The 20,879-nt window shown below is 38.0% G+C and overlaps 1 protein-coding gene across 8 annotated transcripts in view; it reads left to right on the top strand.

Moving 5' to 3' along the window:
* Nucleotides 1–20,879, top strand: part of CDKAL1 (CDK5 regulatory subunit associated protein 1 like 1) — a 607,158-nt gene that overhangs the window by 361,852 nt on the left and 224,427 nt on the right. For all 8 annotated transcript variants that reach the window (XM_027959157.3, XM_027959153.3, XM_060403461.1 and 5 more), the window contains one exon: nt 6,909–7,075. In XM_027959157.3, coding sequence (XP_027814958.1) covers nt 6,909–7,075 — 167 coding nt within the window. The remainder of the gene's footprint in view (nt 1–6,908; nt 7,076–20,879) is intronic.

Genomic DNA, 20,879 nt, shown 5'->3' with positions numbered 1-20,879 from the left:
TAGTTTGGTTTTAGCTTTGCATTATTTCCAGATTCTTATGAAAGTGTGGAAATAAACAATTTTTATATGATTATGACCTTTTAAAAGGAATTAAGTAGTTTTTTTTTTTTTTTTTAGCAGCAACATTGTCAATCTATTCCAACAATTCTTTTTTTCCTGTGTATGACTGCAGTCAGATGTCAGTGTACTCTGGAAATACTGTCTCTTTGTTAACTCTTATTGTTAAAGCACTTAAAAAGATCATTTTAAAGTTTGGTAAATTTGTGGATAATTGATCCGTCTGAATTTACATGCACATGGGAAGTTTTACCTCTAAATAAAAAGATGGTTTGTGGTCACTTGTCATGGTATCCTGTAACCACTATCTGGTAATAAAGAACTCTAAGTAAGGATTGCTTACAAGTTAAACTATGCAACAAATGTGAAGTATTCAAGTTGCATTTTCATAGTGTCCAAAGAAAAGTGGTTTTGATATTTTCTCATTGCCTAGTGCAGATCCCAGTGCATTACTGTGTATACTCTGCGTGTATCCATGTGTACACATATATGTTTATATATACCTATGTGGGGACAGGGAAGAGTACTTTCAAATGTTAGCTGAATTCAACTTAATTACTCATTTTTATTGAACACAATCTTATTAATTAAATTGATTGGAACTGAAGTTTATTGAGGGCTTCCTGTGTGCTAAGGCACCATAATAGGTCCTCAGCATAAGTGTATTAGGAAGATTTTGCATCTCTGACCAGAAGATTCTTCCATCCTCTCAGGAGAGACAAGCAGTTAAACCTGTAATTATAATGCATTGTGGTATGAAATTTTGTACAAGATGCTGGGAAGCACAGGAGAAGGAGCATCTCAATTAGCCTGGTTGGTCAGCAAAGTTTCCTGGAAGGGGTGTTCATTATGCAAGAAGAGTGAAGTGTATTTTAGACAGAACAGTGTGTGCCAAAGCATTGAGTTCTGACCACAGAGTTCTCCAGTGTTCCTCTTGCCTGATGTAGTGGTTGTATTGTGAGAATGTGAGGGAGAATATTCTTGATCTCAGAAGCTATATGCTGACATATTTAGAGGTAAAGTACCCTAATGTCTGCAGCTAATTCTCAGACGGTTCAGGAAGAAAAAAAGAAAGTTGTATTTGTGGATGTGGAGAAAGTGTTCACAAATGTGACAAGATGTCATTCCTGACTCTGGGTGAAAGAGGAACATGTGTTTGTTGTACTGCTCTTGAAAATTTTCTTGAAATTCAACACTGTTCAAAATAAAAACAGGGCAAAAACCTTCAGGCCACTAATAAACCTTTTTTAAAGTTTACAAAAACAGTATAAACATAATTGAAGAATTAGCTCATCAATAACTATCTTCTTTGGTGGCCTGTTTGGGTATTTGTCCATGATAAATCATTGTTCTATAAAAGATAGCCTTGATTAGATCTGCTGTGATGCTTCTTTAATAAAAGTGTTACTTAAGCCCTTTTTATCTCAATGGAAACGTAAGATCGCTGAGTGTCTAATAGTTGGATTAGAAAGGACCAAAGGAGTTATATTGTCCAATTCACTCTTAAATGAATTAGCTAAATAAGTAGAAGGCTACCTGTGTGTATTATTACTTAGAAATGTTGCTATTGAAGCAGTTTTCATGACCTTTCATATGATTAAACAGAGGGTCATATTCAGTTCTGAATTTTCTTTAAGATAGTTTTTTAAGAAGAAAGAGCCCATAAAAGTCTAGTTCATATACACTGTGACCCTTAAAAGAGAGAATGGGGAATTAAGAGCAGAGAATGGAACGCAGACTCTCTGTCTATGGGATTTTTCAGGCAAGAGTGGTAGAGTGGGTGGTCATTTCCTTCTCTAGGGGATCTTCCCAATCCAGAGATCAAACCCGGGTCTCCTGGGTCTCATGCATGGCAGGCCGATTCTTTACGAGCTGAGCCATCAGGGAAGCCAAATAAAGACAACAAATAATGTATGTTTAATTCATATTCCCCACGGGCCTATATTCCCTACATGGAGGAGAAAATGGAGCATGAAGGCTGGGATGGATGGTGAGAAAGACTGGGGAGCGGAATTGTGGGAGAAAGGGAAGGGCACGGCTGGCAGTGGGGCGCACAAGACACGGGGAGACAATGCGTCTTCTGAGGAAGGAAGGGGCAGCGGATTGTGAGGTGATTTTTTTCAGTATAAAAGTATAGTTGATTTACAATGTTGTGTTAGTTTCTGGTGTACAGCAAAGTGATTCAGTTATACCTGTGTGTGTGTGTGTGTGTGTGTGTGTGTGTGTGTATTCCTTTTCAAATTCTTTTCCATTGTGGGTCATAGCAATACATTGAATATAGTTCCCTGTGCTATATAGTAAGCCCTTGTTGTTTATTTTATGTATAATAGTTTGTATCTGCTAGTCCCAGCTTTCTGCTTTATCCCTCCCTCCAGTATCTTTCTCCTTTGGAAACTGTACATTTGTTTTCTATGTCTGTGAGTCTGTTTTGTAAACAAGGTCGTTTGTGTCTTACTTTAAGTTCCAAGTATGAGTGATATCATATGATATTTGTCTTTCTCTGTCTGACTTACTTCACTTAGTATTATCATCTCTAGGTCCATACATGTTACTGCAGATGGCATTTTGTTCTTTTTTTATGATTGATATTCCATCGTATATATGTACCCCGTCTTTATCCGCTCACCTGCCAATGAACACACAAAGGTTGCTTCCATGTCTTGGCTGTGGTAAACAGTGCCGCAGTGAACAGAAGAGTGCATGAATCTTTCAAGTTATAGTTTTTTTCTGGATATATATGCCCAGAAGTGAAATTGCTGGGTCATATGGCAACTCTGTTTTTGTACCAGTCTACATCCCTACCAATAGTGTAGGAGGATTCTTTTTTCTGCATGAGGTGGGTTTTTTGATATTATGTTTAGTTGATTGTTGATTTTCTTACCATATAGTGCTAAGAAAACATCACAATTTGCAGTTTTTATATTGGTATAGTCTCTATTTTTAGAGACTACTCATATGGAATAACTGAAACAACTCATGATGGTGGAAATTTTTCCCAGTGATAAATAAAGCATGAGCTACCAGAGAAATATCACTTCTCTGATCAGATGAAATCAATCATCACCCATATTTTAATTTATTACAATGAAGCTCATACACAGGAAAACTTATAGTGAGTCATAGGCTTTTGGAATTGAGTTTTGGCAAAGTTTGTTTTTTCAGAAAGGATTTTCTTTATTTTGAGACTGTGTTACTGAGAACATTATCTTTCTTTTACTATTAACTTTTTATTTCTTCTACTTTTTCCATCCTCTGTCATCTCAAATTACTGTGGAGCAGAGATCAAAATCCAACTGTTGATGTTGCTCTGTCTTCAGGGGAAAGAGCATTTCAGCTATAAGCTGATCTGTAATTACTTGGGTAAAATGATAATAAATTCCAATAACTAAACTTTTTAAAGAATTTTCCTTTATAAGATGCATTTCCTTTCTTCCTGGTATCTGCTTTCTTTAAAACCAAAATTAATACAACCAAAGGATGATAATCTTATGAATCTAGTGTTTATTAGGAAAGTCAGATAGACAGTAAGGAACATGAACAAAAGTCATTTTTAGGAATAAAGTAAGATATCTCCATGGATGCTTTAAAAAGACTCATTCCTGTCTCTTGAGTTTCTACCCACCACTTTCTTTTAATGCATGTATTTATTATTATAAATATGGAAGGATTTATTGGTGATTCACTTCTCTTATCTCAATTCTTCCTGCCTCCGACTCTCTTTCATTTCCATGTTTGTTTTTCTGACATGTATCGATATTAGTTAAAATCTGTGTTGCAGTGTAGACTGGCTCTGTGTCACTGGGGTTACCTCATATGCACTTCAGGCCCCTCAGATTGCCCTTGATTTCCGTTTCTCAGGCTGTGTTCCACCAGCATCCACCCCTGTCCACCATCACCAATAGGGATGTATATGAAGTCCCCAGGGCATCTGTCAGTGCCCCCTCACCAACGCCTGAGTAATAGCCAGTCTCAGATCACAGAAGTCTAATGATGAATCCATGTCTGTCATGAGCTGGAAGAGCTGCAGGGCGCATAGTAGGTAAGGGCCTAATAAATGTTTGATGGACAAATAAAGAAATGAATGTGCAAAGGAATAGAGCTCATAACTGAAGTCCTTGAGGAATGAAGCTGTTTAGGCAAGCACTTCTGTCCATAAGTATAGCCAATTAAGTGTGCAGCTCGAAGCATGCATGCGTCCCAATATCCATCAGTGATTTCAGACTGCAGCCTTGGGTTTCCCTGGTGAATTCATATGCAAGCTGACCTGACCGGAACTGCTTGCACTATGAATAATCACAAGGCTTCCCAGAGGGCAGGGTTTCAGTGGCGGGGATTCCGCACCACAGAGCTTCACCTTTGCTATGAAATGGCTTTGTGTGTCCTAACGGTGGGAGGCACTCTCATTAGAATGAATGCTTGAAAGGTCACCTTCCAAAACCTGAACTTTCTGATATAAAGAGCAAAATCATCTTTGACAAAGTTGGGAATTGAATGAGCAAGGCACAGTTCTCCTCAAGTCCAAGGACTTCGTATTTTGCACATGTTTTCTCATTTCATTGTGTTTTATACCAGGTTGCTATTATATCAAGCATTTTAGCAGCCTTGATCTTGGAGGCATGGAGACCATTATTCCTGTTGTTGCTAACTTACTGCTACAGCTGCTTCCTCTTTCTGTGATTTAATTTGAAGCTTCAGCCCACCAGGGGGCTGTTGGTCCCCACCTATGCAGACTGAAGAGCTGGCTGCTGTTTTCCGCATGGCTATTATTTCCACCCTATTCATAGTGATTTTTCCCCTTCTATATTCATCTAGCAAACAGCAAGGCACTGTTCCAGGAACTTGCTCTCTCTACATAAGGCATAACATGGAACCATTTGGATGGAAAAATTATAAATTAAAATTATTCTGTTCATTTTAAAATATTCATATTGTGTTGCTCAAATGCCAGTAACTGGAAAATCATGGATAATGTCCTGTTTTTATAACCTCTTTCAGAGTGTTTTAAAATCCGTTTATGTTGTTACTTAGCCATCTCTTTTCCTGGAGTGGATTTTGTGATAAGATTTTTTAAAAAAAAGGTTGTATGAGTCCAGTGTCTGATGGCATATGTCATGTTAAAATACAGATGATACCACTAATTACAACCAGTCTTTTTCAACAGAAAAACACTCTGTGTACAGAGGATATTCATAAAATTATAGAACCACAAAGATAGCCTGTGGATATGCCAGATTATTTACTTTGAGGATAAAACTTTATTAAATGATTAAAACTAAGCAAATGTTTATTAATTTCTGAAACAACATATTTAAATTAAGAAAAGACATTCATAACATTACGGATTTTCAAATATGAGGTGTTAGAAATGTTTAAAAAACATCTCTGACTTTTAAAATGAAACTTGTTTTTAAATCTCTTCTTTAATTTGGGGAAACTAAATTTTATTTCTATCCTTGTTTTCCATGTTGTCTGGATGTGGGTGAGGATGTGCTTGTCTGAGAAAGAGAATCAAGTGGGGAAGAGATAATATGTTTTTATGTCGGTTGATTAGTTTGTTGATAAAGTAAATATATCTCTTCTTCTAATGGAAAGAGCTGTGATTGGAGGTCATAACTTCATGTATATTTTTCCACCTCTGTGTAACACATTAAAGAGAGTGAGGATCTTTCTTTTTTGCTTCTTTTTTCTGTTAAAGTTCACATTCACATAGAAACCAAATGTTTTATTTGTTGTCTCTCTTGGCTGGGAATATTTAAGTGTATTTTTTAGATTCTTCTGTCAACCAAAGACAATTTAAAATTTTAATTTTTCAGTCTCTTCCTAGAAACTTCTACTTTTGGTTCAGGCTGTAGTATTTGTTTGTGTGCCTTGTGTGTGCATCAAGTTTCTTCAGAAGCAACAAACCACATTAGCCTGAGCAAGTTTCACAGTCCCTTCTCACTGTCTGTTTCTGCCTTGTGAATCATTTGGCCTTATAAAACAGGCTAATCCTTTCATTGAGTATGCCTTCAGAAACATTCTGTGCACCCTACAAACTTGGGTGGCTCTTGCTAACTCTGCTTTATTTGTTTTAAATAATACTAGGTAATCCCAAAGTATTTCCTTTCAATTTTTGGAAAACTGTTATTGCAAGCGGTAATGTTTGAAGTCAGGATCCTTTATAACAACAGTAGCAAGGAAACATAGATACATTTTCCTAAAGTCCAACTGATGGAAAATAGGATGCAGTCTGTCCTATTTTTAGTAAACAGGTTTTCCCACACAGATGCTTAGTTCCTACAGCGACCAGCTTCTTTGAATGCAGCAATACAAGGCACTCTATTCTTAATTGAATAAAGAAAACAAATTGGCATAGTTACTGCAGGAGAAGTGGGTACCTCATGATGAATAATTTGTGAGTCCAACTTTAACTACACTTGACATTTTTCCTTAGGTCGCTGACAGACTGATTAGTGAGTTAACTGCTGATGGTACCTATTCTGTGGAGGGACTCTTTCAGTTCTGGGGCTTATGCTGTTCAATCAACTAGGTATCCTCTGTGATGGGACTAAAGCCTCAGTCTTGATCAAAGGGCTTTGGAGGAAGCATGGTTGAACTGATTGGCTGTGAATGTTAATCACTCCATAGGACGCACTGATAATTTACAGCATTGTTGTAACTCTCTGGTGTTCATAAAATGAACTTAATAACCCAGTGCCACCATGGGATAAGCTGCTTTTTCTCTGCAATTGAATACCCAGACTTGCCTGCATAATAATGTTGAAAAAACCTGCATTAAAAAGAGTGAGCAGCTGTATGATGAAGGAAACGGCTCTGCAACAGATTTGTTAATTATCTCCTTTGATTCGCAGAGGGTGTTTGTGAGATATGGTTGACCAGTGAAGACACGGGGGCTTACGGCAGAGATATTGGCTCCAGCCTCCCGGCCCTGCTGTGGAAGCTGGTTGAAGTGATTCCTGAGGGAGCGATGCTGAGGCTGGGCATGACCAATCCACCCTATATTTTAGAGCACCTGGAGGTAAGGAAAAGCAGCTCATTTCCATGCTGACACAGACCTGAACCAACCCAGGCAGCATGGCGGCAGCCTCAGCACCATCCCACGAGTTTCCTTTAAGACCACTTTCACATTCCTTTTGTGGTCCCACATTACCAAGAATGAATTGGGAATTTCAAGTCCCCTTGTCATTCTGCACATCTTGTTTGTTTCCTCACCCTTAATTAATGTTGCCTAAGTTTTCTAGCATTTGCGATCTTGTCCCAGTTCTTTGTATCTTGCTTACAGTTTGCCCTTCAGTTTTCCAATGTGTTTATTTGCCTCAATCCCTCCATTTTTAACTCTTGTCTATTTCAGGACAGATAATATGGTGCATTGATTTTGCAACCAACTGTGAACATTGCATTATCTGAACTGCTGTTAGCCCTACCAGTAAGGATACTGTGCTGCAGAATTTAAGGATGTTTTAAACTCCATCCCTTTGTCTGGCGATAGTCAGGGGTGAAATGAGATCAAAGAGACACAGAGCTTCATGGTCTTCCACTTGGTTCTCTTGTGACCACTGTGAAAAAAGGAGTTATGATAATGTAAGATCCAGAGTCTTATTTTTATAACTTCCATGGATCAGGTTGCTTACCCTCAAGCAGCCTACTGTTAAATTAGGAAAATGAACATTTGTACAAGTAACTATGGTTGTTGTTATTGTTTAGTCACTCAGTTATCTCCCAACTCTTTTGTGACCCAGTGGACTTTTGCCTGCCAGGCTCCTCTGTCCATGGGATTTCCCAAGCGAGAATACTGGAGTGGATTGCCATTTCCTCCTCCAAACTTTCCAACCCGGGGATTGAACCCAGGTCTCCTACGTTGCAGGTGGATTCTTTACCACTGAGACTCCAGGGAAGCCCAAGTAACTATGGTACTTGATGACAAATGGTACAATAAGTATGAGCAAAGAATATGGGCAAGGAAGCAACCGTTTAAATGAAAAAGTATATGCTGAGGTCCTTGATTTTTATTTGAGAAATAAATTATGCTATTAATCTCATAGTTGAGGACAAGTACTCTTGGAAAATCATGCATAAAGTGTAGAAACAAGTCACCTATATTTTTAATCAATTGTGTTCTTTGCAATAAGTTTGCACAGAAAAATAACATCACAAAGTTTTAAAAGCAAGTATAGTGGCTGAAATTAAATGTGTAAATGCAAATAAATATCCCTGAATTGTTTCTGTTGATTTGGTTTAGAGGCATTTACCATGAGGTTGCTGCTGAAAAGTCACGCTACTATGAACAATCCATTTTAGAAATTCTGAAAACAGTTGATTGCAATCTGGTTGTTAAATATAAATATATAATGAAGAGATTTAGCAATTTTGTTACATTTTCCCAGCAAGATCTTTTTAGTAACTGTGTGTGATTTATATGTTAACTTTGGTACTTTGGGCAGTGTGGGACAATTATGATTTGCTATTTAAAAATAAGTTGCAGGCATGTCTGTTTTTACTTAACTCCTTGAACTTGAAAAACCAAGATGATTCTCTGTAAAAAAACAAATCTGCTAAGAGTGGTCTTGCTGTGTTTGCAATAAATGTGAGCCATCATGAAGACCAGGGAGATGTGTTGGGTCTTTGGTGGGTAGGAAAAGAAGTAAGCCCTGCCAGTATATAGCTGATAACAGGCTAGTTTCTTTGGATTTAAAAAAAAAAAAAAAACTGATTAAAGATCAAGGGAACATTAGTAGCTACAGAGAAGTTCAGGTGGGGAGTAAACACAAGGGGAAAAAAATAATGTATTGGCTCTGAGATGAGTAACCTAATATCTCTTGGAAAAAATTCAGTCCTTTAATTAACTGCAAAATTGCAGAAGCTAATATTGCAGTTATAGCAAACCCTAATGCTCAGCACCTGGCATGATGACAGAGTTGTTGACCTCTGAATAGGCGCTCCAGAAGAGCTGCTAAATCAATAGGAGATGCCAAATGAGCTTTATACTTTACCTGGAAAAACAATAGGTGTTTAGTTCATGGATTGTAGTTAGAGTGAAAATAACTTCCAATTGTCATAACGTTGTTGTTGTTCAGTCACCCAGTTGTGTCTGACTTCACCATCTCATGGACTGCAGCACGCCAGGCCTCCCTGTTTCTCACTATCTCCTGGAGTTTGCCCAAGTTCATGTCCATTGCATTGGTGATGCCATTCAGCCATCTCATCCTCTGTTGGCCTCTTCTCCTTCTGCCTTCAATCTTTCCCAGCATCAGGGTGTTTTCCAATGAGTCGGCTGTTTGCATCAGGTGACCAAAGTATTGGTCATTACATTACCTTTTAAAAATGCTTGCTTTAAGATACCTATAATGTTGGCCTTCCCTCCTACCTTCTCATCTTCACGAGGGCATTGTCACTGTCTGTCTCTCGATACCCCACCCAGTAGTAATTCAATGAATGAGTGAATCAAAGGGTGAATAAGGAAGAGCTTTCTTCATAAAATAGATTGTAGAGCCCACGCTATTGTTTTCAATTTCAAAGTGTTAACATTCTGGCCAGAAGAGGCAGCACAAGATGACAAAGTAAATGAGCTTCAAGGGCTTCCATGTGTGAAAAAGGACATTAGGGAGGGAAGCCAACCCAAGGGCGTCTCAGCCCGTACCCACAGTGCATTGTATTTACCATTTCCCTCTTACTAAGCTTAGACCACTCTGAAGAAATTACTTGATTTATCTAAAGTGCTGAAGAGAATTCATCAATAAGGAAAAAAAGAAAACAGAAGTAAAGCTGAAAACAGAGGGAAAAAAAATCCCAGTGAATGACAGGTGATTTTTTTTTTTTTTTAAACCATCAGGATAGAAGGAAGCCACTCTTGAATAAGTTCTCTGATGCTTTAATACCTTTATGGTGGGCATTCCTAGCATATTATATTGGGAGGACCCAGCTTTTTTGTGTTTCTGGAAGATGCTTCATGCTGCTGCTGCTGCTGCTGCTAAGTCGCTTCAGTCATGTCTGACTCTGTGCGACCCCATAGATGGCAGCCCACCAGGCTTCCCTATCCCTGGGATTCTCCAGGCAAGAACACTGGAGTGGGTTACCGTTTCCTTCTCCAATTCGTGAAAGCTACAGACTTTAATTACAGAACACTTCACTAGGTGGCTTTCCTTCCTCTTGGTTCTGTTCACTTCACATTACCTGACTCTTGAGCTATTTTCTTAAACTCTTTTTTAACAGTTTTTTTTTTTAATTGAAGAGTTTAAAGGAAAAGTCATTTAAAGGAAAATACCAAAGTTTCTAGCATTATCTAAATGTACGGTGTGGAAAAATGGGTCTGTTGAAAATAAGATTTTATTAAATAATAATAAGTCAAATTATTATTTAATATTATTATTAAATAATAATAAATATTAATTAAATTTATTAAATAATTAATAATAAGATTTTATTAAATCTTCCCAGGAACAGAAGATATCACACTTAACATAGGATGTAGGTTTTAGTTTCTGTTGAGAGTCTAGCGTTATGTGTGATACTTTATATAGCAGATATTGCATGAATGTGTAATAAAAGAAAAGGAGGGAGAATTCTTAATCACTAACAGGCAGTCAAAGTTGAGTATCTGATTGGAACACCTACAAACCCTATTTTTAACTTACCGATTCTGTAAAGTACCGTAGGGGATTCATTTTAAATGATGACATAACTGACAAAGATCTTATTTATACACATACACATATATATGTATATACATCTATATAGGCATGTGTGTGTGTGTGTGTATAAAATGCTTGGTGGGAAAACACCCTAAAATTGAAGAAACATAATCTATGTAATAATTATTAAGTTGAATATGAAATAGAAACTATTGATAAAATAGTAGATTAAAAAGCATTTTATCTCATATTAGATCTGTGATGCCTCTTCATTACTCACCATGTAAAGAAGCTCTTTATCATGACCTATAGGGTCCTGCCAGCAAATTTGGAAAACTCAACAGTGGCCACAGGACTGGAAAAGGTCAATTTTCATTTCAATCCCAAAGAAAGGCAATGCCAAAGAATGTTCAAACTACTACACAATTGCACTCATCTCACATGCTAGCAAAGTAATGCTCAAAATTCTCCAAGCCATAATTCTCCAATTCAGCAATATGTGAACCGTGAACTTCCAGATGTTCAAGCTGGATTTAGAAAAGGCAGAGGAACCAGAGATCAAATTGCCAACCTTCGTTGGATCATCGAATAAACTAGAGAGTTCCAGAAAAAAATCTGCTTTATTGACTATGCCAAAGCCTTTGATTGTGTGGATTACAACAAACTGGGGGAAATTCTGAGAGATGGGAATACCAGACCACCTGACCTGCCTCCTGAGAAATCTGTATGCAGGTCAAGAAGCAACAGTTAGAACTGGACATGGAACAACAGACTGGTTCCAAATTGGGAAAGGAGTATGTCAAGGCTGTATATTGTCACCCTTCTTATTTAACTTATATGCAGAGTACATTATGAGAAATATCAAGTTGGATGAAGCACAAGATTGCCAGGAGAAATATCAATAACCTCAGATAACGCAGGTGACACCACTCTTATGGCAGAAAGTGAAGAAGAACTGAAGAGCCTCTTGATGAAAGTGAAAGAGGAGAGTGAAAAAGTTGGCTTAAAACTCAACATTCAGAAAACGAAGATCATGGCATCCAGTCCCATCACTGCATGGCAAATAAACAGGGAAGAATGGAAGCAGTGAGAGACTTTATTTTGGGAAGTTCCAAAATCATGCAGATAGTGTAGCCATGACATTAAAAGATGCTTGCCCCTTGGAAGAAAAAGCTATGACCAACCTAGACAGCATATAAAAAGAAGAGACATTACTTTGCCAACAAAGGTCCGTCTAGTCAAAGCTATGGTTTTTCCAGTAGTCGTGTATGGATGTGAGAGTTGCACTATAAAGAAAGTTGAGTGCCGAAGAATTGATGCTTTTTGACTATGGTGTAGGAAAAGACTCTTGAGAGTCCCTTGGATTGCAAGGAGATCCAACCAGTCAATCCTAAGGAAGTCAGTCCTGAATATTCATTGGAAGGACTGATGCTAAAGTTGAAACTCTAACACGTTGGCCACCTGATGTGAAGAACTGACTCATTGGAAAAGACCCTGATACTGGGAAAAATTGAAGGCAGGAGAAGGGGACGACAGAGGATGAGAAGGTTGGATGTCATCACCAACATGATAGACATGAGTTTTAGTAAGCTCTGGGAGTTGGTGATGGACAGGGAAGCCTGGCCTGCTGTAGTCCGTGGGGTCGCAAAGAGTTGGACACAGCTGAGCGACTGTATTGACTGACAGGGTCCTTAAGATGCTTCTTTCATTACATTCCTGTTTGCTCTTCCCTTTGCTACCCTTAGGATGCCTCCTGTGTGGCCTGTATTTTTTTTAACCCATTTTATACTCCTGCTATTTTTACTTTAATTTTTTTTATATTTCATACTTACCATATGATGACCTTGGGTAGTAATGTTCATCAGAATTACTAATGTTTGCTACTGCATGTATTGACTAATATATTCCCCTCATATGTGCTCCTATGGCATCTAGTAAGAGATATTTTCCCTCTATTTTTGCTTTTCTGTTGATATCGCTAAGATAGTAATGTTGGCATACTCCTCTTCAATGAACTCTGACCTTCTAGATGGAGTGGCTTGTGAATTTGATACTCTTGAAACTGCATCGCTTAGTTTTGCCCTCTGGGTTGTGGGTAGCCCACAGGTAAGGTATTATGTTACCTCAGACTGACCAGTTGGTACTAGTGGTAAAGAATCTTCCGGCCAGTGCAGGAGATGCAAGAGATGTGGGTTCAATCCCTGAGTTGGGAAGATCCCCTGGAGTAGGAAATGGCAACCCCCACTCCAATATTCTTGCCTGTAAAATTTCTTGGGCAAAGGAGGCTGATGGGCTAGTCCATGGGTTTGCAAAAGAGTCGGACACAACTGGGCGAGTTAACAACATCTTCATTTTATTGGCAGAGAAGCCAAGTCTTAGAAAGCTTTAATAATTGCCTGTATTATGTAAGTGATTAGCAGCTGTCTGGTCTCTAATCTCCTCTGATTCTAAAATATTTTCTACAGTCCTGCATCTTCCATAAGACCTTTCCCAATAATTTCCAGTTTCTTTCCTTGCTTTGTCAGACTCTGTCCAACATGTCTGTGTCGGCATTTGTCATGGGGCAACATGATTCCTTATTTACACATACATCCAACAAAAGTGTTCTCATCTTTAGGGAGAGGCTGTATTGTTTATCTTTGCGTTTCAGCGCCACGGAAAACATGTACCTGATAAGTGTGTATGGAATGATGTGCTGGCTGTCACTTTACCTGCTGTTTGACTACGTGTCTTACACATATTGAGGCTCTTTCATATCAGGGCTGAGCATCTGGTTTTGGAATAGTTTGTGGATGGTTGTCATACATGCTTCTCATTTTGGGTCACCCTCGTGTGAAGAGGCACTAGGTGGTGGGGGAAAACCCACCTAAGTGGTATGCTTTAGTTATTTGCCCTGCTAACATATCATGGTGACAGTTCATCTCTTTTGAACTACCTAGAGCCAATGAGTTAATTATATGATTACTGAACTTGTTGATTATTTAGGTTTTTAGCTTCTTTCTTCTCTTTCCTGCCTCTTAGCTTTCACTGCTTTTTATCACCTCCATCAGAGAAGTCAACAGTGGATGGTCAAGGAGGAGAAATTAAAACCAGGCAGTTTGTCTTGCTCTTTATTTTATGGGTTGGCTGGTAGGGAATGGATATGAAAGCTGTTGACCAGTAAGGGATATGAGGATTATCTGTGAATTTGATTTATCTAACCTATCCTGGTTCTCCTTGTGTTACAAATAATTTAAAATAACTTTTATTTTCCTTGAAGATGCCTGTGTGTCTTAAGAGTCTTATCAGAATTTTGGTGTACCACTTACAGCCTGGTCCAGAGAGAGCAAGTTGATTAATCTGGAGGACATATGCTTTTTATTAAGGACTTTTCTTATGTTCGGATTATGAATAAAGCAAATTGGTTACTTTGGGAGGGGGGGTTCATGTTTGGGAACGCATGTAAGAATTAAAGATTTTAAAATTTAAAAAATAAAAAACTAAAAAAAAAAATAAAAAAAAAATAAATTTATGTCACTCTGCAAAACATTGCTGAAAAGTATTGCCACCCATATTTAACATTGATTACATTTTAATCAGCTTGATTTAAAATGTATAGTTTTTTACAAGATTTATATTTAGTATATTTGTTATATGTATTATATAATGTAAGTTTAATCATAGTGATATTTTAAGTATTCCATCCGTTTTTGATTGAGAAATCTTGTAGTTACTACAAGACAGTTTCCTGCTACTCTTGATTTTTGTATATTTTATTTACTTCTATTTAAAAGACCTTACATTTTTATCTAATTGTTGATTTAGCAAAGTAAATTTATCTGGTAAAAAACAGTAGATATCTGTCAAGGACTTTCGCTGCGTGGTAATTTATAAACATTAACAGTATGTTTGGCTTGGTCGGCTTCTGAAAAATGCCTCATAGTTTCAAAATAATAGCAAACTCAGTACCTGCTGTGCTTATGTTTCACCAAAGCAGTACAGAATTTCCAGATTGAAGTGAACAGTTCACATGTGTCTTTAAACCTTTGGATTTTTCCTTGAGATTATATTTTGCAGCATAATAGAAAAATATGCAAACAGATTTTGTGCTGTTGTATGCAAACCATTTCACCCTTTCCGTGAATAGAAGGGCAAGGAAATGAAAAGGAGAAACGTTTTATTTCTGCAGTCCACTATAGCTTTAGAGTCTTGTCAGTGTGGTTTGATGTGACTGTTGGCACCCAGCTCTCTACTAATTAGAATGACCAGGACTTTACTTCATTCTTAACCTGCCATTGATTTGTGACTGGATTTCAAGAGATCAGTGAAACTTCTGAAACTGGAAACCAGAGTTTGTGCCTCTGAAAATTTAGGGGGAAGAGGCCTTCATCAATTATTAAAAGGATTTCCATATCCTTAATAAAGAGCTCATCAAGCCTAATTCTGAGAGCTGGGAGCAGCCCTCCCAGATAAATGGGACTTGTGCCCCAGTCCTGTTTGCTGAATGACTTGAATCCTGGTAAAACCAGGAAATAAATTCATTTATTTATGAAGGCACTGCTTGTATTTTTTAAATTAATTTTTATTGGAATATAGCTGCTATACAATATTGTGTTGTTTCTTCTGTACAGCAAAGTCAATCAGTTATCCATACACCCACTGTGTCTCAGATTCTGTTCCCATATAAGTCATTACAGAGTACTGAGTAGAGTTCCCTGTGTTATACAGTAGGCTCTTATTAGTTATCTATTTAGCATATAGTAGTGTTTGAGTGACCAAGTCTCATAACAGCACGCAGGTCAGAGGACCCAGAAAAGAAACGAGCTCATAAAAAGTTAGGCTTGATCTCAACAAATAACTGTTGCTATCCTCACAGCCACAGACTCCTCAGTTTCATCAGAAATTTTATGTTTATCATCTCAGGTATGTTTTTCCCAGGGGGAGAATGAACTATTTTGTGCATGACTGTTTCTCATGTTGAAAATATTATCTCTGTCTTCTTGGGGAGAACAGTGGAAAATCCATATTTAAGATTCTGTTTATGTGGTGGTAATTTATACAGCGACTCACCCTGCGGGCCTCCCGGCCGCCCTTAGTTTCTGAATGACCAGATAGCTTGGGTTGGAGTGTACACTCAGCAAACGAATATAAATAGATTGGTTTTGGTTATCACAATATGGTTTAATCCACTTGGTGATAATATCATCTGAACTTTGCAACCACTGATAACATTTTTCTCTTGCCATTGGCCTGAATTTTTACGTATTGCTCATGAAATCTAATGACTTATTGACAGTCATTCCCCAGAGAGATGATCATTTTCCTGAGAGGAAAAAACAGAGAGATAAAACGTGGGATATATATTTATGTATCCTTTAACAAAGCAGAACACTTTAATATGTCAGAATTGTAAATATAATTCTAGGATACTGGAAGCCTGGAAATTTACATATTTTGATTGTGGCATACAAAATATTCCTGTTTCATCTTTTAGTATTCTGGTGTACATCTCAGTTTCTAAAGAAGGGCATTAGATATGTATATGCTTTAATTTGCATCTTAAAAGGCATTTCACATTGCCATTTTCCTGAATCCTTAATTTCACAGGAGTAGCTGAGAAGGCTTCCATGTCACCTGTCAAAATTTGTATAGTTCAAACTCCACAATACACCATCTGTGGGCTTTATCTTCCTCATTAATTTAGGAAGTCAGTTATGCTCAAACCATTGAGAAAAGCTGCCTGTGACTTTTCCTTCAACAGCACAGAACATGGCTAACACATAAGGCATTTGATGTAATTTTTCTTTACACCTCTCTTTGAATACTAGGATCATTTCTGTATTGATTTCTTTGCTCTGATACCCTACGAAAGGCTACCATTGCTAATTCAGCACTTAGTAAAATGAAATCTTCTTATTTTATATCAGGTGGGTAATGGAATTTTCACGTGATTCATGGTGTAGAACAGAAAGGTTGGTAATGAAGTTAATGGTTCATAGAAGAATTGAGAGACATTATGCATATTTTCCAGAAATAGTTCCTTGGTTTGCTTCTATTTATTTTTAATCTACTAAATTGTTTGTTGTTTTTAGATCCAGTATGCATCTGTCCTTTTTCCCATATCTTCCTTTGCCTACCACAAAAATAATCCACATGAAAATGTTAGGCTTTCACATTTTAAGTCCAAAATTCTTTAATGTCATTTAACAGTAAATGATGATTGTGTCCTAAATTGGAAACATAAGGGTTCTTAAACTATTAAGAATGCCTTTACTTGAATGTGTTGAACAGAACTATCAAGTAGATAATGAGCATGAGTGGTATATGTATAATAAATCATTGTTAGCGTTGGTGGGTGCTGCACGTGGGCCAGATGAGTCAAACTGTTTAGAGTAATATTGAAAGTTCTCCAGTTGTTCGTTAGTTTAGCGGGGGCAGAAATCCATTCTGTCTCTTTATAGCTTGTATCTTTCTCTGTTTTTCAAATTGCTGTGAGAAGTCTGCTCCTTGTAAAGCCTTGATTAGAGAATATATTGTTGATAAATCTATCTCTAATATGTGGCAACAAAGAAGTAACTTTCATAGTTATGTGTTAAAATATGTCTAAAAAGCAAGCTTTACATCAACTTTTTATTACATAGTCATATGAAATAGCAGCCTAAATCCTACTCGGTTGAAATTTGAGACATTCATCTTCTCTTTCATTGTCTGCTCTATATTCATGCTTCTTTTTTCCACCTCAGTAGATCTTGTTTTTTGTTCCCTCTTGCTCTATTACTGTCTTTGTTTTAGCTTCCTAAGGTCACTGTAACAAAGTACCACAAATCGGGTGGCTTAAAATAACAGAAATCTCTGCTCACAGTTTGGGAGGCTAGAGGTTCCTGAATCAAAGTGTTGTCAGTGTTAGTTCCTTCTGACCTGTTCTCTCTCCCGGCTTCTGCTGGTTGCTGACAGTCTTTGGTGTGCCTTGGAGGCAGGTGGGCATATCACTGCAGTCTCTGTTTCCATTGTAACGTGGTGTTCTTCTCTGTGACTAAACCACCTCTCCTTTATAAGGGCACCCGTCATTGGGTTAGAGCCCACGCTAACTCACTGTGCCTTCAGTTAAACTTGATTACATCTGCAAAGACCCTGTTTCCACAAAAGCTCATTTTCATAGGTTCTGGGGATGATGATGTCAAAAATGTCTTTTTGTGACTCACAGTTATTCTTTTGTGGTAAATACATATCCTCTATGTGCCATTTGAATTTATATATTATTATCTTTAAAATTACTTTCTCAGTTCTTACTTTGGTATTTTAATTTATAGTAGTCTAGTTTAGGCTAATATCAACTTTGCAATAGGATGCACAATTTTTACTTCTGTATGTAGCTCAATTCTCTCTCCCCTTCTTTATGCTGATGTTATCATACACAAGCATATCTTTATAAAATGTACATGTATCTACATATTCATAATTAATACTTCATGCATTTGTTTACAGAGATGGCAATGGCACCCCACTCCAGTACTCTTGCCTGGAAAATCCCGTGGGCGGAGGAGCCTGGTGGGCTGCAGTCCATGGGGTCGCTAGGAGTCGGACATGACTGAGCGACTTCACTTTCATGCATTGGAGAAGGAAATGGCAACCCACTCCAGTGTTCTTGCCTGGAGAATCCCAGGGACCGGGGAGCTTGGTGGGCTGCCATCTCTGGGGTCACACAGAGTTGGACACGACTGAAGTGACTTAGCAGCACCAACAGCAGCAGTTGTTTAAGTTAGAAAGACAAAAATAAGAGTTACAAACAGAAACTACATTTATATCATCTTGTATATTTACCTTTACCCGTGTTCATTCTTTCTTTGTGTGGATTGGAGTTTACTATGTAGTGTCATTTCATTTTGGTCTTGGTGGACTCTATTTAGTATTTCTGAATTGGGGTTCTTATCAAAGTATTCTCTCAGTTTTTGTTTATCTAGGCATGTGCTAAGTTGCCTCAGTCATGTCCTACTCTTTGCAACCCTATGGACTGTAGCCCACCAGGCTCCTTTGTCTATGGGATTCTCCAGGGAAGAATACTGGAGTGGGTTGCCATGCACTTCTCTGGGGGATCTTCCTGACCCAGGAATCAAACCCACATCTCTTATGTCTCCTGCCTTGGCAGATGGGTTCTTTACCATTATCGCCACCTGGGATAGCTTAGCTTTTTGTTTATTTTTGAAAGATGGCTTCTCTGGAGAGAGAAGTCTTGGTTAGCAGTCTTTCAGCACTTTATATTTGTCTTTCCACTACCTTCTGGCTTCTGATTTCTGATATCAGCTGTTAATCTTATTGAGGATCGCTTATTCATGATGCGATACTTGTCTCTTGCTGTTATCAGTATTCCCTTTTTGTCTTTCAGTGGTTTGTGACATCACTAGGTATAGATCTCTTTGAGTTTATCCTATTTAGAATTTGTACAGCTTCAAGGTTATGCAGATTAATGGTTTTCCTCAAATTTCTGAGTGTGGGGATTTAATTGTTTCAGATATTTTTCTACGTTTTTATATTATGTATATATTCATATATTTGATGGTATCTCACAGGTCTGAGACACTATTAATTTTTACTCATTGTTTTTTTTTCTCTCTGTTCCTCAGACCGAGTAATCTCAATTAACCTGTCTTCAAGTTTGCTGATTGTTTCTTATGCCAGCTCAAATCTGCTGAGATCCTACAGTAAATTTTTAAATTTTGTTTCTTTTGCTTTTCATACCAGAATGTCTTCTCATTATTGGTATTCTTTATTCAGTGAGACATCATTCCCATGCTTTCCTTTAATTCTTTAAGCATGATTTTCTTTACTTCTTTGAAAGTCTTAATCAGTCAATTGTGTCTCTCTTTGTGACCCCATGGACTGTAGCGCATCAGGCTGCTCTGTCCATGGAGTTCTCCAAGCAAGACTACTGGAGTGGGTAGCCATTCCCTTCTCCAGGGATTTGTCCCGAACCAAAGAATGAACCCACGTCTCCTGCATTGTAGGCAGCTTATTTACCACCTGAGCCACCATGTTAAAATAATGATTTAAAGTCATTGTCTAGCAAGTCCATTATGTGGGCTTTTGCTGGATGAGTTACTGTTGATTGCTTTTTATGTGTGTGTTTTTCATGCTTTGTAATTTTTTGTTGAAAACTAGACTTGTAAATATAATGTGGCAGCTCTGGAAATCAGATATTCTTTACTCCCCAGGATCTATTGTTGTTGGTGGTGGTTTAGTGACTTTTTAAAAATTCAGTCAAGTCAGTACTTTGTTATATGTGGCCAGTGAAGTCTCTATCAAATTAAAAGCTTAATAGTCAACTAATGATTGGACAGAAATTTCCTTAAATGCCTAGAACCAAGAAGTTTCTGTCTTTGAAGAAGAGCCCTTTATGCATACTGGAGCATCCTTCAGCACTCAGGTTGCTTACAATTCCTGTTTGTGTAAAATCTCAGACTTAGCCATAAGTGAGAGCAAGGGCCTTCTCATGTCTGCTGAGTAGGTGCATAGCCAGACAAACACACGTCCTTGTGCATGCACGCAGCCTTCTAGAGTCCCAGGAATATGTCAGTGTGTTTCAAAACCCCTTCTGGACATCACATTCCCTCGCTTTTCCTTTTTAAGCTTTTTGATTTGCTTATTATTTGCTCTGTTATTTGCAGCCCCAGGCAGCCATGATGTTAAGCAATTGCAGCTGATTATTTTTGACAAATGCCCCTGGGAAAAAGGCTTTTCTCACTGGGTGAGTGCCAGGTCAGGTTAAATAAGAAATCCATGTGAGTGGAGTCTTCCATGAAACCACGACACAGGTCAAATAGTGACCGTTTTTCTGGGAATGGAGTTTTGAAGGAGCTCCAACCCTCTTCTGCTCCCCTCCAGTGGCTGCCGCAGCTGCTGGTTTTCACCATGATTAAAGATTGTTGGTTTTTAAGGCCACCACAGAACTGAGGAGTGGGAGGTGAGAAAAGAGCCGGTTTAAAATGCCACGTAACTCTGTGTTCTTACCCAGACTGCTCCACTTTTCCTGAATAAACACTCCTCAGATTGCTGTAAGCCTTTCAGTTAATTTCCAGAGTTCCAGAAAAAAATTGATTCTGACCATTTTTGTCACTGTCCTCATTGTTTTTTATGGAGGAGAGGCTTTTCAGGGGTCTTTACTTTGCCATCCCTGCTGATGTCAGTAAATATTGTTTATACCTTAAAATGGGCTGCCTC

The sequence above is a fragment of the Ovis aries genome, chromosome 20, assembly GCF_016772045.2.
Source record: "Ovis aries strain OAR_USU_Benz2616 breed Rambouillet chromosome 20, ARS-UI_Ramb_v3.0, whole genome shotgun sequence".
Taxonomy (NCBI): domain Eukaryota; kingdom Metazoa; phylum Chordata; class Mammalia; order Artiodactyla; family Bovidae; genus Ovis; species Ovis aries.
The sequence above is the reverse complement of the archived record's forward strand: the minus strand, read 5'-3'. Positions and strand labels throughout refer to the sequence as shown.